Source organism: Thamnophis sirtalis, unplaced genomic scaffold (genome assembly GCF_051295495.1).
Source record: "Thamnophis sirtalis isolate CommonGarterSnake01/CBP01778 unplaced genomic scaffold, rThaSir2_p1.2 scaffold_3, whole genome shotgun sequence".
Taxonomy (NCBI): domain Eukaryota; kingdom Metazoa; phylum Chordata; class Lepidosauria; order Squamata; family Natricidae; genus Thamnophis; species Thamnophis sirtalis.
This window is the reverse complement of record NW_028261383.1, coordinates 155,968,172-155,995,343: the sequence shown is the minus strand read 5'-3', so window position 1 is coordinate 155,995,343 and position 27,172 is coordinate 155,968,172. Positions and strand designations below refer to the sequence as shown.

The 27,172-nt window shown below is 39.3% G+C and overlaps 1 protein-coding gene across 21 annotated transcripts; it reads left to right on the top strand.

Moving 5' to 3' along the window:
* Positions 1-132: 132 nt before the first annotated feature.
* On the top strand, positions 133-25,499 carry PCBP2 (poly(rC) binding protein 2). 21 transcript variants are annotated; one of them, XM_014067481.2, is made up of 15 exons: positions 135-417; positions 3,287-3,408; positions 3,800-3,823; positions 3,914-3,946; positions 4,255-4,371; positions 7,220-7,351; positions 8,428-8,556; positions 9,341-9,415; positions 11,022-11,108; positions 11,918-11,959; positions 13,096-13,168; positions 13,531-13,569; positions 14,743-14,798; positions 16,481-16,650; positions 20,249-22,435. In XM_014067481.2, the coding sequence occupies exons 2-15, from the start codon at positions 3,340-3,342 to the stop codon at positions 20,577-20,579; spliced, it is 1,377 nt and encodes a 458-aa protein (XP_013922956.1). In that variant the 5' UTR covers positions 135-417; positions 3,287-3,339; the 3' UTR covers positions 20,580-22,435. The 21 variants fall into 21 exon arrangements, with proteins under 21 accessions (XP_087566647.1, XP_013922960.1, XP_087566644.1 ...); XM_087710516.1 differs by having other exon boundaries at positions 3,267-3,408; positions 14,746-14,798; XM_014067480.2 differs by having other exon boundaries at positions 3,267-3,408.
* The last annotated feature ends 1,673 nt before the right edge of the window (positions 25,500-27,172 follow it).

Sequence of the window (27,172 nt, the reverse complement as noted above, 5' to 3'; positions counted from 1 at the left end):
AACGGCAATTGGCAGAGCCGCGCTGGGCCGCCCTTCTCTCTCGTTCTTGCGCGCAAGAGGTCCGCACGGGGGAGGGATCTTATTATTTCCGGGTCAAGGCGGGGTTGAAATCGCCCCGCTCTCCGGCTCCCCCTCCCAGACCCGCCGAGGCCGCCGCCGCAAGAGCAGCTGCCGCAGCCCCTTCCCGCTGCCCTTGCCCTCCTCCCGCCGCCGCCATCCCACCCGCCCACCCCGGCTCTCTCCTCCTCCTCCCCTCCCCCTGTCCCGCTCCCTCCGCCCGCCCCGGAGACCCACGCACCACCCGCCCTCCCTCCTCCCGCTCCCCCGTCCCATCCCCTCCCCCTCCCGCCCGAGCGAGTCAGTGAGCAAGAGAGCGAGCGGACGTGCGAGGCCTGGCCTGGCCAGCTATCCCGCCAGGTAAGCTTCCCTATTAACCCTGGGTTAGTGTTTATCCTCAACCCCCCCCCCCTTCTCAATCCTCGGCCTCGAGTAGTTTCAGTTTTCCGCCAGTTCTTTTTCCCCGACCCGGCCAGGTCACTAAGGAAGCTGGGGGATGCGCGCGCGGCCTACTGGGGCCTAATCTGGCCCGAGTGCGTGTGTGAGGCGCGCGCGTGGGGGGGGGAGGGGCGGCCGCGTTCGTCTTGCCACCTGCGTATCGGAGCGGGGCCCGCGCGATCAGCTCTGCGTGTTTGCGGGGGGGGGGCACTAACTGGGGAGGCCGCACAGGGCCGGTGGGGGGGCGCGCGCGCTGTTGCTGCGTCACATTGGGCGGGATCTAGGCCCTGGCCGCGCGAGGGACGGTCGGAGGGAGGGGGGAGAGAGGGAGGAAGGAGAGGGTGGCGGGGGGGGGAAGGGAGGGGCGGAGTTTATGCGTTGTAGTGGGGGAGGGAGGGCGAGGCTGACGCTATAACGCGCTTTGGCTCTGTGGAGTCGGGAGAATGGAGGCGGCCCCGCTGGCGGGCGGAGGAGGGAGCCGCCGCCGCCGCCGCCGAGTTGCGTCTTGTGTAATTTTCAAAGCACTGTATCCCGCCAGCGGTACAGCGCCCTCTTCACTGTTTAACCGCGATTCTCTTTTTAAGCCTTCTCAGGTCGTTTGGGGAGGAAAAGTCGACACAGTATAAGAACTTTGCCTCAAGGATTTTTTTTAAAACCCGAGTAGGGTTTGGATTAAAAAAAAGTGGGGTTGTTGTTTCCTCCCGACACTGGATACATAGGAGTATTTAGCGTACTTTAAATAGCGAGATTGGTAAATACCTAATATGGAATAAGCTGGAATATATGTATAATTGGGCTGTATACTCACATTTTGCCATTTTGCCCCCCCCCCCCTGAAACATTGAGAAGGAAGCCAGATCTTTTAGAAAAAGAAAAGAAAATCCTCTGATAGAAACTTTAACAATGATTGGAAAATAATAAACATAATTTGGAGATTAAATTCTTATGGGCGAGGTTTTTTAAAAATACAATTGTAAACAAGTAAAACACCTTTTTTATGGGCATCAGATTTATTAATCCAATGTGTTACATTGTTGATGTAGACAAAAATCCTTGTGAGTTACACCAATGAGTGAATAAGGATTTGGGAGAGAGTTGCATAACACACTTTTAAAAATATAGAGACTTATCTGAAATGTGGCAGATACAGTGAAATTGTGGTCTTACTCTATTAATGGTATATTTTTATCTACTTCTAAGCAAAAAAAAACCTTAGTCTGGTTTTTAATTTTTGATAATAAAAAGCAATTTCTGATGTCTGTTCTTCTATATTCTTAATATTGATTTATTTTATTTTTTGTGCCTTCAAGTCAATGAGGACTCCTGGCGACTGCCTGAACTAGTCCCTGCAGTTTTCTTGGCAAGGTTTTTCAGAAGTGATTTTCCTTTGCCTGCCTTTCTAGGGCTGAAAATGAGTGACTGGCCCAAAGTCACTACCCAGCTGTATTTTGTGCTGATGTGTGACTAGAACTCACTGTCTCCCAGTTTCTGGCCTGATGCCTTTATAATACACCAAATACACCAAACTGACTCTTTAATACTGATGCATATCTTAATGAACAAGTAATTTTTGTCAATTCATTAATTTAAAAACTGCATGTGTTGTAGCTTCCTGTAGTGTAGAGTAAGTAGCTTAAGAAAAGCATATTGATCATACTCAGAAGTTACTAGATTGGAAGTCGCCTATACCCACGATGGGTGAAGAGGCGTCAAGTACAAGTACTAGATTGAAGATTGAGGTTCTTGGTGCTTAAAATTGGATATTATATAAAAGGTGATTTAAGTGTACCATATGATACAATTGGTCAACCAGGCTGTACACTGTCAGACTTAAATAGTTTTTTTTTCAATATTCTTAATGCAGAAATTGCCAGAAGAACTAGGAATTAATGGAGAAACTGGTTTGCTGTGGATATGAAAATGACAGTTGATCTCTATCCCAGCAAAATTGGGGAAAGGGGCGTCTGGGTCGAAAAGAAAATCAAATTGTTCAAGGGGAATCTAGTTCATGATGATTATTTCAAGCACGAAACTATAATCCATATTTCTGGTAAACATCATTTTAATTTTTCAAGTATCTGAATATTTTATGAATAAACATATAGGAGATTGAAATTTATCTTTATCAACTCTTAAGAGAAAACACCAGGAAATCTAGTGTAGGGATTACTTTGGCCTATTCTCTCCTGTCAAACTAATGTTATTGTGAATACACAATGCTAAGACATACAGCAGGGGTGTCAAACTCATGTGGTCATGGTATCACATGATGTATTGAGACTTTTTCCCCTTTGCTAAACTGGGCAGGGTCAGGGCCAGCATGTGACGCATCCAGCCCACAGGCTGTGAGTTTGACAGCCCTGGCATACAAAGTATCCACAACCAAGCTAATGTGAACAGAAAAGGCAATGCAATCCAGCCATTAATCTCAAAGGATTCCAATACGCCGCAGACATTGCATACTCAACCAAGCTAATGTCCAGATGGGATTAAAATGAACACAATAAATTTGCATCTTTTTCTTCCCTTCTAAAATAATTTTAATATTTCTCTTCCATTGCAAACAGTAAAGGGCCATAATTTATTATTATTTTTCTTTGCTGAGAGTTATGGCAACATTGCAGTTTAAAAGGGGAGAAAACCCTACATCCCTTGGTCTACTTTTTGTTAAGATATATTTAAAAAACATGTTTTCAGACAATAAATTAAAGACAGATTGGAAATGGTTCCAATGAACTGGTGGGTGATGAGATGGTATTTTTCTATTACAGTGCGGTTTTTTTTCTCCCAGCGACCAAAGATTTGACCACTGACTAAGCCTGACCTAACTGAATACAACTCAAGATGGACACCGGCGTAATTGAAGGAGGTTTAAATGTCACACTTACTATTCGCCTACTTATGCATGGGAAGGTAATTGCAGCTTTCTATGTTCTTTGTCTTGGCATAAAACTAGGTCACAGTAAATGCCTTGGAAAATCCAGTTGTCTGATCAGATTAAAACATCTGCTTGCTCTTGGCATGCCATATATTGTTCTCTTAACCCCTAAGAAGGGAAACTAGAATTTAACTTGATTAAGTATATCTTCAAAATGCTGATTTAAATCCTCTTCCAGTACAATTACTTCAATCAGAGCTTTGAGATTATCAAATTAAACTTAATCAAGTTCCTCTTGTCAATTGTAAAAATAAATGTTTTTTTGTTTGAAAAATGTAGGACTTATAAGCATAATGTTTGGGAACTTATGGTTATGGACATTGTTAAATTATTGAAAAGTATAACTTTTCATGTTTGCTGTTTCAGGAGGTTGGAAGCATCATTGGAAAGGTATGTGACACAATTTAATTAGTATTTTCTTACACACATTTGAATTAATAAGTTTTCACAAGTATTTTTCTTTTTTCCCTATCTGCACAGAAAGGAGAGTCTGTAAAGAAGATGCGTGAAGAGGTACGTTTCAAAGGATAAAAGGCAAACAAAATGGACCTGATAAATAGGGCAATATGGGTCTTCTTAACTAAACATTAGTAATTATGTTGTTCTTGTGTTATATCTGTTTTGTTTTAACTGGATATTGTTTCCGGATAAATTTGGAGTAGAGAACTTTATGGGGGGAAAGGTGAAGCGGATCAGAGGTGAAACTCAGAGGCTACAGTCCAAACCTTAGCATGCTTACTTAAAAAGAAATCCCAGAAATCTAATGCAATCCTAAGAAGTGGTGCATTATTGTCTAGCAATTCATTTATTTTTCTTTTTAGAGTGGTGCACGGATTAACATCTCAGAAGGGAACTGCCCAGAACGGATTATCACTCTTGCTGGACCCACTAATGCCATCTTCAAAGCTTTTGCTATGATTATTGATAAACTGGAAGAGGTGTGTGAATTTAATTAGATGATCCTTGATGAGTTGAGGATATGACCATGAAAGGCATTTGGGGTAATGAGCATGGATTGAAACTGTTTTGAGAAGATTTAAAGTTGGAGATAATTCTTTTTCTTAGAACCCACATTTTTATGAAGTAAATATTTTTTTTAAATGATAGTCGATTTTGTTTCTTATTCAAAAACAATTAGGATACTAAGCTGAGGAGATTCCCATTATAAGATATTATTCAAGTGGGGTGGGGGGAAGCCTCAGTCTGATAGCACCTTTCTGACTCACAAATTTTATTAGCAGATATACACTTTTGTGAGCTGCAGCTCGCTTCATAAGGTGTAGAGCTATCTTTGACAAAATTTGTTAGCCAGAGAAAATGTTATTGGACTTTCTTGATCCTATCATAGACTAATGGCTCTCATCCTACAATATACTCAAAAGGAGGAAAGAAGTTAATTAGTTTCCCCACACAATCCCAAGAGTTCTTTAAAAATCTCTGGGTGGCTCTGATACAATATTGAGATATGTTTCGAAGAATGGTTTCAATTGTTCTTCAAAGTGTTGCTTCTACTTGCAGAAACCAGAAATGTAACAAATCTGCACTATAGTTTCAATTCATTACATTTTTATCATGCCACGTAAATCTATACATACATAGTTAAATATAAATGACAAAAGGCAGCAATCATAGCTAATATTCTAGCAGCATATTTTTCCCCACAACAACCACCCTGTGAAGTGAATTGTGCTAAGAGAGCAACAGACCTAAAATCACCTAGCTATCTTCTATGCTTATGGTAAGCCTAGAAATCAGCACCTTAAGTACTACTTGTCTGAAATGGTAGAGGGCCGTGTTGGCAAACATACGGCACAGGTGGCACGTGGAGCCATATCTGCTGGCATGCAAGCTGTCAGCTCCACCGTGCACGTGCATGCCGGCCAGTTGATTTTTGGCTTTCTGGGGGGCTGCGGGAAGCCATTTTCACTGTCCCCAGGCTTCAGGAAAGCCTCCGGTATGTTGTGCTCGTTATTTGCCTTACCCAGGCTCCGGAGGCTTTCCTGAAGCCTGGGGAGGGGGAATCCCTCCCTGCGTAGGGGGTTGTGTACGCATACATGGGGGGGGGTCGTATTCGGACACATGCACAGGTGGCCGGGGCGCATTGGATTGTGAGTATGGGGCATGTGCATGCTATTGTGCAAACACAATTTAGGGTTTCCTGCCTGAGTAGCGGATTGGACTAGAAGACCTCCAAGATCCTTCCAACTCTTGTTATTCTGCTCTACTCTACTCCACCAAACTGGCTCTGTGAAATTATAGCCACTTGAGAGAATTTTCTCAATTCTGTGGTGTCAAGAGCTTTGGTCACAATAAAATAGACAACAATAGCAATAGTTCTTTTTAACCTTTGAAAATTTCAGTTGATGCTTCTGCCTGAGCTGCCTCGGAGTATAGAGCAGGCTTGCACAACATATGACCGGTAGCCGTATGTGTCTGCTGGTATTTTTTTTAAAAGTCAATAAATTTGCTGCTGCAGGAGATGTGCTGCTTAGCACCTCCAGATCTCTCCAGTATTGCTGTAGCCAATTAGTGTGCCACATACTTTTTTGTAGCCTAAAATAATTTTTACTATGACAGTGTATCCCTTTCCCGTATACAAATTGTGCATAACTGGTACATAGTGGATTTGCCCCAGTTAGAATAACAGCAATAATAAATAAGGCATTAATAAATAAATAAGGCATTTGCCTTTGTTTCCTCTTAAATCTGTACAATACCAGCTTTTTACAGGCTGGAAATTGAAGAGCAGTCTGCTATTGTCCTGCAGTGTCTTTTTCTACTGAAATAGCAGATGTGAACATTTTGTTAGATAGCTCCCCCCCCCCCCCCCCAAAATCTTCTGGATATAATTTCAAAAGCAAGCCTGGAAGAAATTCAGTTCTTAAAAAAAATGACCTTTTTTTAGTATCAGAATGAATACTCTAGCAAAACAGTTTTGAGTTGCTCCTAAAATTAGCAACTTTGTGAAGTCATTTTCTTAACTTCAGTTGGCTGGCTTCACTGACCCTGCTACTTCAATATCATGCCCTTGGTCTACCAAATAATAAAGCATAGGAATATAGTTTAAAATTTCAAGCTAAAAAAGGGTAATCTTCAGTGGAAAGCAAATATTAAATGGATGTTCATTTGAATGTTTGAAATTTGATATGCTAAAATAGGCTTCTTAACTTGAAAGTCAGTGTCTAAACATACACACAATTCCAGTAACCTTTTACAACTTGAAACAGCCTTTTCTGCTTGCTCTATTACCTCTTCAAAGCTTCAGTCCTTGTCTTTGAGTAGTAAAATTTTTTTTTTACTGTTCTTGGCATGGAAATTTTAGCTTGCTTAGAAGAAAACTGTAGTTATTTAGTTTAGGTTTTTAAGATAATGCAGGTATCTATACCATGACTGAAGTTTCACAGATAAAAACACTAGCACTATAAGTAGGGTTTTGTGTCTGATAGCTGAGACAGCATATTATGAGTGTTTTCCCTGTTACAATATGTGAAGTAAAAATAATATGTTTGTAATGCTGAATAAGAACTTAATTCTGTACATTGGAAAACATTTTGTATTTTTACATACTGTAAGGAAAAATATGGGAGGAATTTCTTAAGATGGCCCAAGAATTAAAGAGCATGTATTTACCTCATTAGAAGTTCCCTTGTTAGGAACACTGCTGGTAATCTACTGAGGACATGATGCAGGAGAGTTTAGCTTTTTGAAACATGAGTTGCAGAGTGCTTCAACACAGTCTCCGGTTGAAACCTTGCTTATTTGAAGTTTGTTAATCTCTATTTTCAGGACATCAGCAGCTCAATGACTAATAGTACAGCTTCTAGCAGGCCCCCTGTTACTTTGAGACTCGTGGTACCTGCCAGCCAATGTGGTTCTCTTATTGGGAAAGGAGGCTGCAAAATCAAAGAGATAAGAGAGGTGGGTATTCAATTCTGCTAGTATTGTGAGATAGTTTACTGTGGGGAAAAATACACACTCATTATTTCATCTTTGGTCAAATGCAGTAAACACGGATGTTTTCCATTGATGCTGCACCATTCTGCTTAATACTGTACAGTATGGCCATTTAAATTTAGTGCTCATGAAACTGACAGGAGAGGACGGCTGAAAATCTCTAGCAATAAGTTGGTGTCAAATAAAATAATATCTTAACAGAAGAGTTATTCTGACATTCCCTGTACCATACTACTTTGCTCATGACATCTTGGATGAACAACATCATTTTGATAACCCCTTTCATTAAAGAAATTAAGTACATGGCTGTGTGGATTGAAACATATATAACTACCGAATCATTTGATGTAATTATATTGGCAATTACATTTTACCAGGGTGTTACCCTGGTTAAAAATGTAAATGACTTGATCCTAAGAGCTGTAGCTCTATCCTTTCAAAAGCAGGAAAGTTCTTTTGCTTTAGATTGGGTAATTTACTTCTAACTGTACGAAATTAGTATTTTTCCTACCATTCTAGAAAAGTTATGAATGTGCATGGTTTTCTATTTTTGAGCATCTTTTTGAAGTTGTTAGGCCTAGAAATAACATTGTCTATAACAGTTGATGTTGATCTTTGTCAGATTATTTTGACTACAGTATTCATGTAGTATACCACGTTGCAATCGTCCTTGCTTAACATCAGGTTAAAATCTACAGCTGCCAAATGTCAATTTAACATGATTGCTGTATAACATGTCAAAAATATAAGTGCAAAAAAGTGGGAATTAATAACTCTTATTTTAATTACTCTTTTAGAGTCATCCTGGAATAATATTTACAAGGTTATTCTATAACCATAAAATGAAAACAATTTTTTAAAAAAGGATTTTGAGTATTATACTGGAACTGTTCTGCAATTATCTTTTTCTATAACAATAACTTCCAATAAATGTGTGTCTTTCCTAATAGGTACTAATTACTATCTTTTTTGGGGGGGAGGTATAAACCACATAAATCATGAAGCAAAATACCTGATTTTTTTTTATTTTCAATTTTAAGAGCACAGGGGCGCAGGTCCAAGTGGCAGGAGACATGTTACCCAACTCTACTGAAAGAGCGATCACCATTGCTGGGATTCCACAGTCCATCATCGAGTGTGTCAAACAGATCTGTGTGGTCATGCTGGAGGTAATCTTTATTTTTATAAAGGCTTAACACCTACACATAGAAAGTAGATGACAGAAAAAGCAAAGAGGATAGGGTCATTACCTAGTGGCCAGTTGTTTTATTTAATTTTCAGCAATTGATAAAAGACTCCCATGCTGTCAACTGAATTGCTATTTTACTTTTGCTCCATAAAATGCAGCAAGAAAGTTTTGTGAAAGCATATATCCCTTTTTTAGTAGCAGGGTGATTCATGTAAATGGTGTTTGAAGTGTCATTTAGGCGAAGGATTTTTCAAAGGATCACAATTTCTAAAAGACCGTTTTGATTGGTTCATTGTCTTGATTAGCCAGAAAGCTGAACTGTCTCTTCAGTTATTTGCAGGTATCTCCAGGGGAATATAAACAAAAAAATCAGTGCTATGTTTCTCAGTAAAAGAGTTTTTTATTGTTACAATTCTATGTCATTTGTCTTCATTTTGTAGAAATGCTTTATTTGCTTCTAGATTTCCTAGTCCTGTTTTAAACTGTAGCCTTTCTGTTTTTATACTTGTATCTGTTGAAGAAAGTGATTCTTGCCTGAGAACTCATGTCACAAGGAAACTGCCTTTGGGCAGCAAGAGTTTTTCTTTTTCTCTTTCAGAAGATTGATATGACTACAGTTCAGAGACAAATCAAAGAACTGTAGAAGCCATAGACCAATCAGTTAGTTATGTAGCCTGTTATTTAAGTATTCTGGCAGATACTCGGTGTCTCTAAGAAGTCCCTATTGATTAACCATGTTTTCCCTTTGACTCTTTGTAATCTAGTCTCCCCCAAAGGGTGTCACCATCCCCTATCGACCCAAGCCATCCAGTTCTCCTGTCATCTTTGCAGGTGGTCAGGTAAGGCCATTCCTCTTGTTGGGCATGGGTGAGGGCAAAACAGCAGTAGCCTACCAAGCTTCAACACTGCCAGCACACATCAAACTACTCTGCATGCTTATCACCTGTGCTGCCCATCTGGCCAGCACAGTGCTATCTCTGCTGCTTTGGTTTTGTTCTTTGGAGGCTGCTCTCAAATGTTCACAAAACTCTGGTCTCTTTGGAAAATTAATGTAGTCAGCACTGTGATTTGCAGGATGTTGTTGGCATTTATAATCCACTCCAGGCATAAGACTGTTTGCAATCTCTTTTTATCTGGCCCATCTATTTTGAGTCAGCATTCAAATTAGTGATTATTAAGTAGACTATTAATTCTGCAGAACCATAGTTCAAAAAGCAGCAGGGGCTTGAATTGAGACGGGTGGACATTGGGAGAGTTGTGTCCTAGAGGGCTGAGAAAGTGAGGAGTTGCTGGTTGATGCCATAGTACCTTTGAGCACAAATTCGGGAGTATCTGGGAATTACTTCTTTTTTAACCTTTTTCATCCTTTTAAAAGGAAATGAGTGCCACTTTCTTTTTAATTACATATGAAGTAGTAACTGGCTAGTTTAAAAAGAAATGATTTGGGGTGCAATTATTTTATTCTGCTTCAACACAGAGGAATATGAGGCACAAATATGTTAATTTTCTGATAAATTGTTATGGCCAGTGCATGACTTCAGTCTCTCAGCTGGCTGGAATCCTATAACTAGTTAAGCATTTTCAATGATATTCACTTGGTGAACTGTGAGTGCTCAGATATTTTAGCTGGACTTGAAGATTCTCGTGATCATTTTAGATATATTTGGTTTGAGGTTGAAGCATGCACTTTGGAAAAGCGGGTCTCAGAACTATGTGTCCAGGGCAAGCTCTTGGGTATGTGGAGTTGGAACATATAGTCATTCAACTGCTTTTGAGCACAGTGCCTCAAGGCCCACCTTTAAGCTTATTTTCTTTTAAAGGGCTGCATTAATTTTCAGATGCTTCAGAAATGGATTGGGTCAAGTGGCCTAAGCCAGCATGAGATTGTCAAGATAAGCAGTGATGGCACTGGGAAATAGATTTCAGGCAGCAGCTGGACAGGCCTGGCTGCAATGTACCCAGTGCTTTATACATTCATACGCTACTTATATTGGAATATCTTGCTGGGGGAAAGGTGCTGTCGTGATCTTGTTCTTGCCTCAATCCCTTCCTCTTCCTTGCCCCATTCATATTACCTACCTTCCAGAAGCTCTTGATAGCTTGCTAAGCAATTAATTGACAGTGCAAAGGCACTTGGGAGGTTACCAAAGATATTTGAAGTAGTCACTTGCATCCTAGAAATTGATCTTGTGGCAGAGTAGCCCCATTAATGCCATTAGAATAAGACATTTTGTATTCATGCAGTCCCCCTGTCCCTGAAGTTGAAGGTAGTTGGGGTTTGCACTCAGGGAAATCTCACATTGTCTTTGCTACTGAGTAAGAGTAAGCCAGCATTTGCCTAGTACAGATTAACCCTTGATCAGAGTAAGTTTTATGTGACTTTGGTGTTAGCGAAAGGTTTCGGATTGACAGCCCTGGAGACTGAAGTCCTCTATTTATCCACAGGACAGGTACAGCAGCGGCAGTGCAAGCTACCCCCACACCGCCCCATCAATGTGCCTCAACTCTGACCTGGAGGGACCACCTCAAGAGGTGAGAGGGGAGTTCAGTCTCCATGGCCCATTCAATCCTTGGCCTCTTTGAGACTGCCAACAAGGGTGGCAAGATTGGTGGTGGCGGCTTGTGCTGTGAACTCCTGTTCATTGGGAACTGGATTAAGGCCACCAAACAGTACCTGGCAGGCCAGTAGGCAGACCTGCAGGTGGCAACTGCTTGGCCAATTCCAACCAGGGCCTTATTTCTCCCCATGCCCTACCAGTGAGAGATAAGTTCTTCCAAAGCTTCACTTAGTGTTAAGCAAGTCCCCATACAGTGACTGCCTTGCTGGGTTTCTTCAGTAGGGTTATTCCTAGAATCATCGTGTTTGGCTGGCTGCTGCTTTCTCCTTATTCTTCCAGATGTATTTCTGCCATCCAGTGCCTGACTGTAGTAGTCCACTATAAAATTTTAAAGAGGATGGGATGGGGATGAACACCCAGCTGGTTCATCTTAGCTGTTAAAACAGTTGGAGCTATAGGAAGTAATTAATCTTCCCTTTGAGCCGAGAATGCAGAATGTGTAGGGCAGAAGGGCTTGTAGCACAATCCAGTCCTCTGCTAAACAACAAATCTTCACCAACAACCAGCTGTTAATACTAATCATTTTTGTGGTGGGGAACACTTTCCCTTCAAACACTATATACACCTAGCTAATACAAGGAGCCCCTTTAAGAGACCTGGTTTCAGGCTCCCCACCAACAATTCTCCCTTCAGCTTTCTGGCTTCCTGGCTAGTTGAACTCTTATCTGTCACTGGGTGGCTGTCCAATGGTTTTTAATAGGACTGTTTTCCTCCTTTTTGTAGGCCTATACCATTCAAGGACAGTATGCCATTCCACAGCCAGATGTAAGTTTTGTTTACACTTCTTGTCTTGAAATCACCCACTTCTCCCTTCAAAATTTCTCCATGCTTTCTCAACAAGCCACTTTAGAAGTCTGTTTTAATTTGAAACCACAAGCCAACCTAAAATGAGCCTCAAATTTTGTTCAGCAGTTCTATATGTAATTAACCTTAAATCTCTCCTCCTTTTTCTGTGTCCTGTGACACACACTTGCCCAGCAAAACTTGGCATTCTATCCAAGTTCCAGTCCCTGTCCCACAATTTGATATCAGATCCCCCAAACAAACAAAACAAAACTCCATGGTATACTGTCATTGTGGTTCTTAGTAAATGGCATAGGGCATTGGGTGTAGTGCACTTCCCAGTGGTGGAGGGGAAGCTAGCCTCAGACTTGAGCTTTCATCTCTAAAACATGATGGCCAGCACATCATGTAGTCACTACAGGTGTCGTTATAAGGTGGAGGGCTTTTGCTTGGGATGCCTTTTCTTGGCACACTTTCTGCTAATAAATAAAATCATTAGCTGTCTTCACTTGATGTGAAAGGACTTTTTTCCCTCACTGTCCTTCTTTACTAATACCTTCTGTTGTGTGAGATAGTTGTAGTACTTCTCATGGAAGGGCATATAGGAATTGATCTCTGCTCATATAGCATGTTTAGAGCAAGAAAGGGTGGGGCTGGGATGAGTGAGTCTTAAGAGCTATAGAAATTTGTACTGTTTAAGATTGGGGAGAGCATCTGACTCCATTCTGGTCACTCATGATATACCTCTCCCCTCCAAATGCTTGACAGAGTCCTGCATGGTGTGGTCCCAAGCACCACTGCAAATCAGTCTCTGTGTTATTTTGCCTGTTTGTGCTTTGTCTCCTGGTGTTTGTCACAATTCACTGCAGATGCCTTCTGTTGAGCCAGGGGTTTTTTGAGATGGGTGTTGGCTTTACACCCCATTAGTGCTTTTCTACTGTGTACCCATCTCTGCTCAGGAAAGCGCTTGCTCCTCAATCCAGTTTTCCTCCTGAACTCCCCTATCCCAAGGGGGCAGCACCTCATGCTCAGCTTGCAGGGTCTGTTTTTCTTTAAACTGTGCTGAACAAGTAAGTCTGCAAAATTCCTAACATTCACCTTTCTCTCTCTCTTTCTAGCTGACCAAGCTGCATCAGTTGGCAATGCAACAGTCACACTTTCCAATGTCTCATGGCAACACTGGATTCAGTGGTATGAAAATGTTGTTCTTTATTATATAAGCTAGCAGTCCAAGAATCTCCACTTGGCCTTTTAAGACAATTGCCTTAAGCACATTTTTTCACTTAAAAAACAAAGGATCCACAGGTACCAATCTTGAAAAACAGGTGACTGTTACTATCCTCAAGAACAAAAACATTGTGTTGATTTTAAAGAGAATATTGATGCTGCTTCCTCCTTTGGTCCTTTCAATAACATTGGCAGTTGCATCTTGCCTTCCAATTACTATGGTAGAAATAGTTGTACCAAGTTGTATAAAAGTTTGCCTTGTTGCTGAAAGTCTGATAGGACTTCGGCTAGGACCACCACACTTACTGTCCCTTGTATTTTGACAGGCGTTGAATCCAGCTCTCCAGATGTGAAAGGCTATTGGGGTAATGACTGAAAAAAAACCTAGTTACTCTGTTGTGTATGTTCATAATGGTAGGGGAGTCTTTCCCAGTTACCAAATTCTGCTAACTGCATTATAGTGCAGGGGGGAAAGCCTACAGCACATGATATAGGTGCAAAATCATATTCGATATTCTTTTTTCCTTCTGTAAAATACGGTGTGCTGGGACCTATATTGGAGAGCAGATAATAATAGAATGAATAAGTCTATTCTCTTTTCATGAGCTGTTTGCTAGTGAAGATAGTAGGCCAGCTACAAATGTCCACACGGTAGCTATATTGGGTTGATAAACATAAAAATGGCATTACACACAAGCCTCTTGAACAGTACAGATGGTACTGCTGTTTATTTATTTGCTCAGGCTTCTGTGCAGTTCTAGTCAAAAGCAACTGAAATATGGCCTCTGTCCATTATATAAAGTAAAAACCACAATAACAAGATAAAATGAATAACAACAGACCACAAAACAAAATACAGCACCAAGATAATCAACAGCAACCACTCAGAAGGTGTCACCTTGGATCATTCGCCAGTCCCTTTGAAAGAGGCAGAAATTAATGGCCTTCCAGAATCCTAGCAGCACTGATATCTGGAGTATGGTGTTCCAGAGAATGGATTCCGTGATGGAAAAGGCCTACACCCATGGGCCCTGGGGACAACAGTCCCAGGTCAGCGGTCAGGTCCCAAAGAAGCCCTCTTTTCCTGTTCTTATCAGATGGATAGATATCAGAGGAAGTAAGAAGTCTCTTTGAGAGTGTTGTACCATGAGGCAGCAATAACTTTTATGTACAACTAAAATGTATACTGATGAACATGAGTATTTGCTTTGAGTCTGTGTTTATTACAACTTGTTGGAAAGTATTATATAAAGGATAATTGTTTTTCAATTGTTTGTTCATAAGAAGAGACAGTATTACTACTTCGGTTTGCTCTAGCTAAGTGCAAACATTCATTTTTGTCTCTTATAATCAGAGTTTACCAAAAAGAGAGAGAGAGGAAGAAAGGCTTAAGCTTAACATTTTGTTCATCTTCTGCTTGAATACTTCAAGATTATAATTCTTTCAGCAGCAAATGATAGCCTGATTGCTTTGGCATTTCAGTTTTGTACTGGGCTGATTGTCTCAACTTAACTTGTTTTGATCTCTTCCTATGTTAGCAGGTTTGGATGCATCAGCTCAGACTACTTCTCATGAACTCACCATTCCAAATGATGTAAGTATTTTTCAAACATGCCCAAAAGCTCTCTATTCTGGATTGTCTTGAGATACTGTTTCAGGAATTCCATTTCAAGGAAATTATGGTTGTGCTCTAATCTAGATAGCTGTTCTATTTTAAGTTTAGGGAATAGTTAAGGATGGGAAGAAGGCATTTAAATTACATGTCTTTGATTTGCAGCCACAATTGGGCAAGAATAGCCATTGCTGAGTCATGCCCGATTTTACAACTTTTTTTGCCACGTTAAATAAATCATAGCAATGGTTAAGTGAATCTGCCTTTTCTCCCATTGACTGCTTGTTGGAGACTGGCTGGGAAAGTTGCAAATGGCAATCACATGACTGCTGGTTGCCAAGCAACTGAATTTTGATCATGTAATTGCGGTGATATTACGATAGTCATAAATATGAGCACTGGTCAGAACTCAGTTTTTCAGTACTATTGTGATTTCAAACAATCTCTAAAGAATCAAATAGAATAGAATATAATTCTTTATTGCCCAAGTGTGATTGGACACATAAAGATGGTGCATACGCTCTGTGTATATAAAAGGAAAAAAATACATTCATCAAGAATCATAACATACAGCAAGTGATAGTCATAGGTTATTAATAAGGAATCAAATCATACTAGGAAACAAACAGAACAATATAAATGGTAAAAATATAAGCAACATAGTTATAGTCATAAGTGGGAGGAGATTGGTAATAGGAAGGATGAGAAAAATAATAGTAATACAGTCTTAGTAAATAGTTTGATAATGTAGGAATTAGTTGTTTAGCAGAATGATGGCATTTGGGTGGAAAACTGTCCTTGTGTACTTTTTCTGGTGTGCAGTGCCCTTTAGCGTCGCATTGAGGATAGAAGTTGAAACAATTTATGTCCAGGATGTAAGGGGTCTGTAGGTATTTTCTCAGCCCTCTTTTTGACTCCTGCAGTATACAGGAATGGTAGAGGGATACCTGTACGTGAACAATGACACCAAAGCATCTCGCAGTCTATCTCTTAGATTACGATTCTGTAATTGAAAAGGAAAGGAACAATTACACTTTCTCTTTGTAATCTTTTAAAACAAACATTGCAACTTAGAATAAGGAAAATTCTTTACGAATTAAAACGTGGCTTAATGATTAGTTTGAAGGGTGTTCTGCTGGCCTTCTGAGAAGAAGCCTTTAGCATACAAAAAAATTGAAAACTATTACACATCTCAAAATTAATGCAGCTGCCAACCTTTCAGAAGAATATTGATTATGAGCACCAAATGCCACGCTGTTACCTTGCAGGCCAAGTTTTACTATTAACATTCTGGAGTGCTGTTAGGTTGATTTAAACAGCAAATGTTGAAATTGAGTATGTGTTGCTTTGAATTCCAAAAGGAAAGTTATGATTCTTTGGTAATATAGGAATACTGTGCAAAAGGTAACAAAGTTATTTGTCCAACCAAGTTAATACTACAGGACAATTTTATTCATTTGAATTCACGTTAGTTAATATGCCAATTGGAAAACAATTTAAGAAAAGGTCTTTTAACAATAGTGAAGCTTCCTGATAGAAAACAGCATTTACATAGTTTCTAGACATCAGCCGCATCCAAGTCTGAAAAGAAAACAACAGTACAAAAACATATTTTTGACATTTCAGATTGCAATTTGACTAAGACTTTGTTTTCTTTTTCTTAGCTGATTGGTTGTATCATTGGGCGTCAAGGCGCCAAGATCAATGAGATTCGCCAGATGTCTGGGGCGCAGATCAAAATTGCCAATCCAGTGGAAGGATCTACTGACAGGCAGGTTACTATAACTGGATCTGCAGCCAGCATCAGCCTGGCTCAATATCTAATTAATGTCAGGTAAGTTTTTAGTAAACTGCTTATTAATGCATGCCTCAGATGATAAAAGAAATGTTTACTTTTTAAAAACCTTTTAAAAAGACTAAAAGTTCCCAATTACCCCCCATTCCCCCACTCTTGTGTAGAAATAGTGCAAAACTGCTGTTTGGTGCAGTGGAGCAACCTCATCTTCGCAGATGTATGGGTTGAGATTGGGAAGGTATTGGAGCTCTTGTAGGTAGAGGAGAGAAATAAGACATGCAGTACATCCCTCACTGCACTATAGACCCTGAGCTTCCTTTAAAAAACATTACTAGCTGATTGTCTTCTGAAAAACCCGTTTTTTTATGAAGGCAAGCTAAACTTGGAATTGCTAAGTACTACGTGTTTTTTTTTTAAAAGAGGTGCTTAGTTGGATTCCTAAATGATAACAGCATGCAGTTTATCGAGAAAAAGGTAGGGGTAGCTGTGCCCCAGGAATGTGACTTTGGTCACTGCCACTGCTCCTGCAGTTCCTTTTCTTCATGTATGCTTTTGCTTGCATTGAGCTTTTGTAATGGGCTGCAGTGGGGCTCTGCAGCAAGCAGTGGCAGCTTCTGGGGTTCTTTCCTTACAATCCCCAACTGGCAAATAGCCATTATCACCCAATCTCGTGGCGCAAAATCCAAATTATCGGCTTAACAGAAATAACATCTTCAATAATTAAAAGTCCAGACCCAAACAGCTGGTATTCTATGTCCTGACATTCTTACTTGCCATCTATGCTATGACTAAAGTATCCATTGTAAGAAAGTAAGAATATACAGTTTAGTTTCAGGGCTGCTAGAGAATAAAGAAATATATTCCAGATATGAAGTTGCTGACATTTTTAAAACTATCCAAACATCTCAAATGTCTTTGAACAGAAGTGGCCATTTTGGTATGCCCAGGAAACTCTTATTTCAATTCAATAGCTAAATGTTAACATAGGCTCCATCGTTGGAGTGAATATTTTTTTCACTCATTGCTATGAAAACCTTCTAAAATTCTTATTAAAGGCTCTCGTGCTCTCCCCAATTAAATTACATTACAGAACTGTAATGTAATATAATGTGGTGGCGGTGATGATGGTGATGGTAGCAACTGCAAAAATACGTTTTGTAAGTGGCTTAATGACACTTGCAAATGGCTGCTGTGCAATCAAAGAGGGATAATAATGGCTTCTGACCAAACTCAAGGACTCAGAATGTTTTGAGAGACATAGTGCCTATAAAAAAGTATTGTATGGCAAATAACTAGAAACAAAGCGCTACATACATAATTATGACCCACATTGTACTACCCTTACAGTTGCCCTATAAATTGTGTGTCTTATTATGAGTTCCTCAATCTTTCAAAAAAAATTTTTATTAGTTTTGGCTGATCTGGTATTAAGCAATAGGGATGAACCATTCTATGCATTAAGCAGCAGAAAAAAAGCCAATCCCCTCTCCTAATCTACATTCCGAGATGTATAAGAAAGTTTAAGTCTAGGTATATCAAGCAGAATAACTGCATCATTTTCCTTCAGAAAGCAAAATAAAACAGTTCCATGTGCAGAGCATAACTTTTACTTAAAACATTGTTTTGTTAGGTTTCAAGAGACTGCCAATCTCTGGAAATTTATATCGTAAGAGATTAGTAGCAAGGGTTTGCTCCATTTTTCATTCTAAAACAATAAAAGTAGGCAGGCAGTAGTCTGCTGATTTTTTTTTTACAACATCCAATCTGCAGAAAAAAGTAGCCAAGGTTCAAATACATTTAAAATTAAATTTTTCTTGTTCAAGGATTAAATCAGGGGGTTGACTTTAGCATAGCCCATAAACAGGTTATTAGCAGCAACAGTAGATTTTTCTGTTGGAGCTTTTTTTTATCCTGAATACTCAATAGCCTAGCAACACAGTTTCTAATAAATATATACATATTGGTGTTTTGGTAAACTTCCTGTAAAATAAAGCAAAACACATAATGGAGAGACAATGCTCCAAGTACATATTCTATTATAATTTAAGATAACCTTGACCCATAGCAAAAGATTTAAAACAGCAGTACAAGTAGTCCTCAACTTACCACCATAATTGAGCTCAGAATTACAATCATATGTCATTGCAGTCATAACTTGAGGCACCCACATGACTGGAAGTAATTTGCTGCCTCTTTTGTGGCAGTCAAGCAAACCCATTCATTTGGGCGTTTTCAGAAACCAAAAAAGCATTGCATATTCCACTCATGTGACTGCTGAACAATGCAACCACCCAACATGACTGCCACAATTTCAAATGGTCATTAAGTGAGGACTATCTATAAAACTGGCAATTAGATAGATAGCAGTTGTACGGTTTCCTTTCTTCAACCAGCTATCACCAGTCACAAGGATGGCAATTTAGCTTGCTGCTTTATTAGCTAAATCCCATTTAAAATCTTCTAAATCCAAGCCCTATTGTGGGGCATCAGAATAGTCAAAACTAACATGGAATGAAGCGCTCCAATTTGCCCTAGGTTTGGGATAAAACTAAAAAAATGCTGGATGTTTTGTTTGAACACCAAACACTCAGTTGCTGTTCTGAGCTCTGAATATTCAAGCTTGGAATGTTTGCACATGCCTTCATGTTTTTGGTAGATAATGTGGGTTTTGGGGGGGGGGGTGAACTCGAGCTTCAATGTGAGAATCAATAGCCAATGCTGAAGTATCTCAAAACAAAACAATAATCACTACCATTGCCTATTTATTATCTGGGCACTCTCAAAACATTGCCTCTCTTAACTGATGAAGTGTCTCAGTTTATCAATGGAGAATGAATTCTGTGGGTACAGTAAATGAAAGAAAGCACATCCAGAGCACAAGCTGCAATTGTGGATGTGAATCCTGTTTTCTAGGCAAGTACAAGTTGCTTTAAGACCTGATTAAAAACATCAGATCAGCCTACAATTCATTGAACTATTTCTGACAAAAATAAAATAAGCCCTACCTCTGGAGTTTGATTTTATGAAATTATTGTTTTAAATGGCCTCTCCAAAATAAGTTATTTTCTTTCATTAATTAATATGGAGAAAACTAAACGCTGAATTCCTGGAGTTCAGTTAAGACTTCCTGATTGGTGTAGTACCATTTCATAGAACTCAGAACTGTGTTAATGTTGGTTTTGCTACTTCCAAGAGACATTTAAATACTGCAGTCTGTATTAAATCTGAAATAACAGTTGGGAAGGCAAAGAAAAGAATGCTGGAAGAACTTTTGCGAATAAACACTGACCATGTTGATTTAATAGTCTTGTGTAATTTCAAAGGGTGGTATGTAATTCTGTATTAAATAACAAAATGGTCACTTCTGAAGTCAATATAAATTGGAATTACTCCTAATGGGATTAGGATTGGGCAATGTTTTTGGGGACTATAAAATGGACCTTGGTACATCTAGAGAATGTTGAGATTCCCTGGCAGCCAGCATTCTCTCCCCATCCCATCTTTCTTCTGGCTATGCTATTTCCAAACCTTTCCAGACTAGGTTCATGCTATTTAAGCTGTTTTGTGTCCTGTGCTTTTTGTGTGGTGTTCCCATCCACCCACCCGTATATTTTGTTCCTTTTTTCCTCTGTTACAGTTTAGAAAGCGCTAAACCCTCCTCCCAGGCAGCCTCCGTCACGATCCCCGACCACCTCAGCATCAACCTCTCTCAACCCTCCACCCCTTCTTCTTCTTCCTCCTCCACCACCACCCCCTCGCTTGCGACAGCAGGGGTCTCCGACGCACCCTCCAGCCTCCCCAACCCTCTTCCGACCGCCCCCTGTGTCTCCAGTCTGCTTGGCATGAAACCCGTCCCTCTCCTGGCTCTAAATGTTGTGTCTGCTGCTAAGGGTGCCTCCACCACCTCAGCTGTGCCATGTGTTACTAACAAACTGAAAACGGAAAAACAGAGATTCTCTCCCTACTGAGAGTCTGCTTGTGGCCTTAGAGGAACAGCAGATTGTTTTTCAGCAATGTGGAATCCTGTAGAGGAGACTTGGAAGAGATTTTTTTTTTAAACTTCAAAAACAGAAATGAGCTTGTGATTCTTTAGAATGGAGTTTCTTTTTGCTGCCAATCTCCACTAGGTCAAAGACAATTGAGCAAGTGTATTAATCAGTTTTGGAGTCCAGTAGTAATCTTGATTATATAGCTTGTAGCTGTTGCTTTAGTAGATTTTGTTTGCATTGTTACATGAAATAAGGTGGGTGGGCAAGGGTGGGTGGGGTATGGGATTCTAGCATTTGTTAATAAAAACGATTCATTTTGTGATACCTTGGTTTAAGCTGTTGCAAAGAGGCTACTTTGGTCAAACCTGTCTCAATGTCTGTCTTGTAATAAAGCTATTACATTGAGAATGTGCACAGATGTGCCTGAATTGGATCCAGACTATATAACTGCAAACTGGTGGATATCACATTGCACACCCAGGCTAAAAGTCTTTAAATAGATGTCAATTATTGTCCTAGAATAGTTTTCCTCAGCCTAATAGCCCCGCCACCCCCAGTGTTTGGGACCAAAATTTCAGTCATCCCTGCCTACTGCTGTATTGCCTTGGGCTTGATGGAAAAGTTAAGAGAAAATGTATCTCATATTAGAGAAGACTTTCCTGGAGTGTAGTGAAATGTTTAAGCTCTATGCTTGGGAAGCTGTAACCACTCAGTATACAATTGTGAAGTTGCCAACTGAAGGCAGGGAGTAGGCCTTGTACACTGTGTTTCCATTCAGGCTATGGCTTGTCCCTGAGAATTCCTAGCTAGCATGTCTATACATTCACCTGTTTGGTAGAAATGTGATACATTTCTTTGCGCATACAGTATGTCCTATGCTTTTGTAGAGGTTGCTGTGAGTTTCTGAAAAACGCAAGTGCCTCAGATACCTGGCTTTCTCTACATCCAGGACTATGTTATCACTAAGGAGATAAAGAGAATTGGATCAGCAAGCACAGTGTATAAACAGCTTTAATAGTGCTTCAAGTCCAGCCTTCTTTTGCCATATGTTCTAAAAATGAAATAAAAGATCTAATCCTCAAGTTGATAGATGAGTAGCCCAGAGCTATAGTTTAAAAATCTCATTATTATTGATGAAAATATTAGCGTGTGTATAGTGTCTTTTAAAACATGCTCCTTAGGCCATGTAGTTTGTCTTGAAAGAAAGTCTTCTGCCAAAGCTAGCCAGTTGGCTTCTCTTGTTCCAGCAAACATCTAGTTTTAAAGACCAAGGAAGTCGCCTGTTTCCACAATAAAGGTTTTTTGGAAGCAGAAGTCAGATAAATAGGATAATGTAATAAAAAGCAGAGCTCCAGTGTTTATCATGGTGCTCATATTATTTTCCCATCTGAATCAGAATCACTCGATTTTTAGCCTGGGATTGCCGCATGAACATTGCAGTTTAAAAAAAATGGGAGGGGAATGTTTATTAATTTTCAAAGTGTTGAGGTAACACTGAATAAGAAAAGATAATTGTTAAAATTGATAAGAATTGTGTGCTTATCTTTTGTATTAAATTGGAACAAGTTTGAAATGGCAATTAGATTATGGGGCTACATAATTTTGGACTTCGTATTCAGGGATGTGGAGGGTCTAATCTGATCCTATTGTGAGGGATGGGATGGCCATTAACTGGCTGACTTACGCAGTTATGTCAAATCTTTTTTTCCTTTAATAGTAGGAGTCTTTTTTAGTAATTGTTTCTGCAGTTTGACTTTCACAATTGTAACTTTTTAAAAAAATCTGTTCTGCTGTAGTGTAATCACATCAAGTAAAATTGTCCACTCTTAACCAAGCTTATGGATTGGCCGTCTGTTTCATAGTGTCTTGTAGAGACTGATTTTGTGACCAGTAAGGTGGTGATGTGTTGTCCAGAAGCTATTTGTTATATTGCACAAACACTAGTTCTCAGTAATAACCATATCAAACTCACAGTATTGGGAAGTGGATATCAGTACCTGACTTCTTAAAAAAAATCTGCATTTGCCTTCATCTGCATCCACATTCACTTTTACAATTTTTCCAATCTTTAACACTATTAGTTTTATGGTGCAGCAGGAAAATAATGTTCCTCTGTCAAATTATATTAAGGCAGCACACTTTGAATGTATATGTTGTATGTACAAAAATTCTACATTTCTAAACAGTTGACTTCATTGACAGTGGGGGGAAATTAATAACAGGTCTTTTTTCTGGGTTTGGGTTATGTCCCCAAGGTTGCTTATTTCACAGAAATTACAAGTAAGATGACTCCCTATAGAGTCTTAATTCTCTATAATCTGTTATTTCTGGACTATGATTTGTTCATAGCAGTGATCTATTCATTGGATCTGTAAATTTGATTTGAACTTGTCTCAGCTTTTTGGTACATGGGATTATATTCTCATCTCCAAGATACAGCTGCACAATGAGGGTCAAGTAGCAGAGGCTATTTGAGGTTCATTTTTCAATATTCCAAGTTCACACATAATCATCTGCTCTATATCTTGACGGACAGAACATACAAACAAAGAGGAGATACTGCTTTTCAACACACCATAGCAAAACCCATCCTTGTCCCCAGTCTTGTTTAATATAGGAATCACGAATAAGTGATTGCTCTTTATCAGTGTCATTTAAAAAAATGTCAAGCTGTATTAATGCATAATCCACTAATGTTAACTTTTTAGAAAAGAAAATAATTGTCCATTTTGGGGTGGGTAAGGAAGGGTAAACAAGCTTTGCTCAAATGTGACACACTTTCATTTTGTGAGAGCCTTCCCCCTTGACTATACCAATTGGGACTTAAGGAAGTTCTACTTCCATAAATTATCTTAGGAAGGCTGCTCTGTAAAAACAACACAAAAATAATGGTGAACTACTTAGATGTACTTGAACCTCTTCCTGTATTTACCGGTAGTTAGTATGAATGATTCTTTGCCCTTGTTTCAATGGGTCTTATTTGGAATTCTACTTTTTGTCCTTGTATATGGCCAGCTCAGCCTTCCCCAACCTAGGCATCCTTCAAATGCAAGAATCTGAGCTACCAAGAAGCCTAACTGTTACTCCAGGGAAAACTACCTTGGGTTAATTATTAATAAAAGACTGGACATTTCAGTTATTCAGTAGTATATACAGGGTCTCATTTTATCACCCTTCTATCCCCATTCTGGCCTGATTGTGGCAAAGACCCATTCAGCTGAGCCTTACCCATTTGTGTTGCCTAACCCATGTCCTATTGATGTGGGTGCAGCTTGTCAGTGAGTCTCTCGGTCAATTAGTAGTCTACTTAGAGAGCCTCCTTCCTAAAAGGTAAGTTTGTATAGCATGGCTTCTGCTTAAATATACAGACCTCAAGCCCTAGATTTCAAGTGGTTGAAGACTTCTGTTCTTTTTTTAATTCAATCGTTTTATGAACATTCAGGTTCTTTTAATGTAATTTTATTGGTAAAATCTGTTCTTTGTTACCAATCAGTGGATTAAGACGTGCCTTTGTAATGGTGACAAAGTGGAGAATTCATGGTTCTCTCTCTCTCTCTCTCTCTCTCTCACACACACACACACACACACACACACCTCCACCTCCAGTCTTCCATTTAGGGACTTCTGGTTTTTACAAGCAAAGATCAATTTGGAATAATTTTATATATTTTATATTTTTACAGGCAAAATAAAGCCACTTTTGCTATAAGCATCAGAAGCTGTAAAAGTTGTATGAATTGTATTATATTTAACAAATTGAAATTAGAGGTTGGCAAAGAAATTTGACTTTTAAATCAAAAGTATTTCTGATATCTTTTAATGATTTGACTTGTTAAACCTGATCTTTCCTAAATACCTGAACATACCTAATCAAGTATTACAGGCAATAAGAGGGCCATGAGTTCTAGTCCCAGTTTAGGCATGAAAATCGGCTGGGTGACACTGGGCCAGTCACTCCCTCAGCCCAACTCCCTTAGCAGGATTGTGGGAGAGTAGGTGGCAGTATTGGGTATGTTTGCTGCCTTGATTTTATAAAAATAAAGGCAGGATAAAAATGAACAAAAAATGGGCAATCCAGTCATATAATCTAATGGCTATATGTTTGCATATGCTAATAAAAGCGAAGTACTATGTCTACTTCTAGACAATTCTGGTGACTTTTGAGTAGTATGCACACATGCAGAAAGGGCTGAATATTTAAGACTGCTGGAAGCCATGCTTGATATGGGGATGTATGTACAAAAGCTGCAGTAAAGCCTGCCTGACTTTCCTTTTGGATATGTTCGAGATCATTATTTGTGTGTTTTGTAGCTGCTTCTGTATTAATTGATATGTGGGGCATTTGCCCCTGAAAAATTAGTTTTCAAATTACCATATGCTAAATACTATTCTATGAACAATATAGTTTTTATGGTTGAAAAAGGTCATATTATAACGCGGAATTTGGACTTGTGTCAACATCTGGCTCTGTTTGTCTACGTTTGTTAAAAGACTTTAACTTTTGTTTTCATCCTAGGCTTTCTTCGGAGACTGGTGGAATGGGAAGCAGCTAGGACAATGCCACCACCTCACTCATTACCCGTTTCTGCCGTTCATCCCCATGATCCATCTGTGTAGTTTTTGAGCAGTCAGCAATTCCAGGTTTTAACTAGTTTGTAAATTTTCAGTTCTACATGCTTTACCCATTCATACATGATTTTTTTTTAATTGCAGCATTTTAATTCCTTTTCTCTGTTCAACTGTTAAAATGCTGATTCATATTTTAGTTTAAGCTTCTTCCCCTTTCTTGGCTCATGAAGTTTTTCTGTTATGTCATGAAATGTAAGAGTGGAATTAATACATTTCAGTTTAGTTCTGTAATGTCAGAAATTTTTCAAAAAAATAAAAAGATGGACTGGAGTTTTTTTCCTTGTGAATAGAAATGTGTGGTGGTCTTGAGTCTTTATCGCTGGTCTTTATTATTTCTTCAGACTTCTGAACTGCAGATCAGAAAAGCTTCTTAGTATGGAATGCAAAGTTATGACCATCATGGATGAGGGAGGAGAGTGCTATAATCAGAAGAATAAATGTTCCCGAATTGGAAGATGAATTGGGAGGGGGCAGTTGGCCTTCAAATGCAGATCGTTATGGTGTAGGTTTGGGTTATGGTGGAGCCTAAATAATGGTTAGCCCTTCTCTCATTTGAGGATTACAGATAGTCTTTGGCTGATAACTGCAATAAAGTCCAAAATTCCCATTGCTAAGCAAGATAGTTGTTTGAGTTGTGCCACATTTTACAGCCGTTTTTGACACAATTGTTAAGTGAATCAACGCAGTTGTTAAGTGAATCATTTGGTTGTTAAATGAATCTGCTTTCCCCCATTGAATTTGCTTCTCGGAAGCCAGCTGGGAAGATTACAAAGGGTGATCACATGACCCCGGGCAGTGCAATTGTCAAAAATACATGCCGGTTGTCAAGCAGCTGAATTCTGATCATGTGATCATTGGGATAGTGCCATGGACGTAAATGTAAAAACTGGTCATGTTACTTTTTTCAGTGCTGTTATAACTGAACTGTCACTGATGGTTGTAAGTCGAGGACTATATGTAATGGTTATTAATTTTCTCCTATATAGCTTTTTTTTAAAAAGCTTGTATACAGTTCCCTGAATGGTTATGTCATAATGGCATAATCCTCATGTATGTGTGATTCCCAAAATATTGGGGGTAGTGTGTGAATACCTTTTAGTTTATTACTGAAGTCAAGGTTTCTTTTATATAAGATACAAACTGAGAAAACAAGTTGAGTGTAGGATACAGTCCCCATTACCTTTGTTTTATAGAAGTGACCACATATTTTGGAGTGTAAATACTATAGAGCAGATGGTGGCAAATTGCATCCCTCCAGCTGTTTTGAATTTAAATTCTTATCAGATCAGTCAGTAGCAAGAAAATCTGGACATTTCTGTAAATGATTTATCTATTTTGCAAAGTATATGTATTATGCTTATCTGAGCGTTTTGGTATAAGCCAGGTTAGTGAAGTGCCTATTTTTGAAAGGTTTGCATGGAGCCTACCTGTGTTTTTTAAAAGCTCTCAAACTGGCAGAATTAAACAAAACACAGTACTTCTCAAAGTACAAGAAAATAAGTTAATTGGGGGGGAAATGCATTATTACCCAAGTTACATTTTTATGAGACAAGAGAAGGCCATAAAACTATAGTTCTGCTTCCCTACAATATCACTCTACCAACTGTTGGGATATGTGAACATACAAGGCTCCTTGCAGAAGTTGCACAAAACATATAAATCCTCTCAAGATTTTAACCAGATATTAACATTTAAGTCAATATTGGGTTTATGTTGATCCTCTGCCAACAGACAATTGGCAAGAACCTCCTCTTGCAGTTCTCCAGAAGACTTTCTGGTGGCATGACATCAAGTAGTTGTCATTTTGATTTTCCCAAACTATTCTATATCGTCATTCCATTGTGGAGAATTTCAAACAGTAGTCTGTACAATGAAACTAGAGTTCTCGGCTTTTTTTTGCTGGTGTTTGGTTAATGGAGTAAGGAAAGCTTGTAGTAATTGTT

What these genes read in the sequence shown, in the direction of transcription:
- PCBP2 (XM_014067481.2), top strand. Translation starts at nt 3,340, where the DNA reads ATGGACACCGGCGTAATTGAAGGAGGTTTAAATGTCACACTTACTATT. An exon ending in GCCTACTTATGCATGGGAAG is followed by an intron (nt 3,409 to 3,799) that starts GTAATTGCAGCT and finishes TTGCTGTTTCAG; the next exon opens with GAGGTTGGAAGCATCATTGG. An exon ending in AACTCACCATTCCAAATGAT is followed by an intron (nt 14,799 to 16,480) that starts GTAAGTATTTTT and finishes TCTTTTTCTTAG; the next exon opens with CTGATTGGTTGTATCATTGG.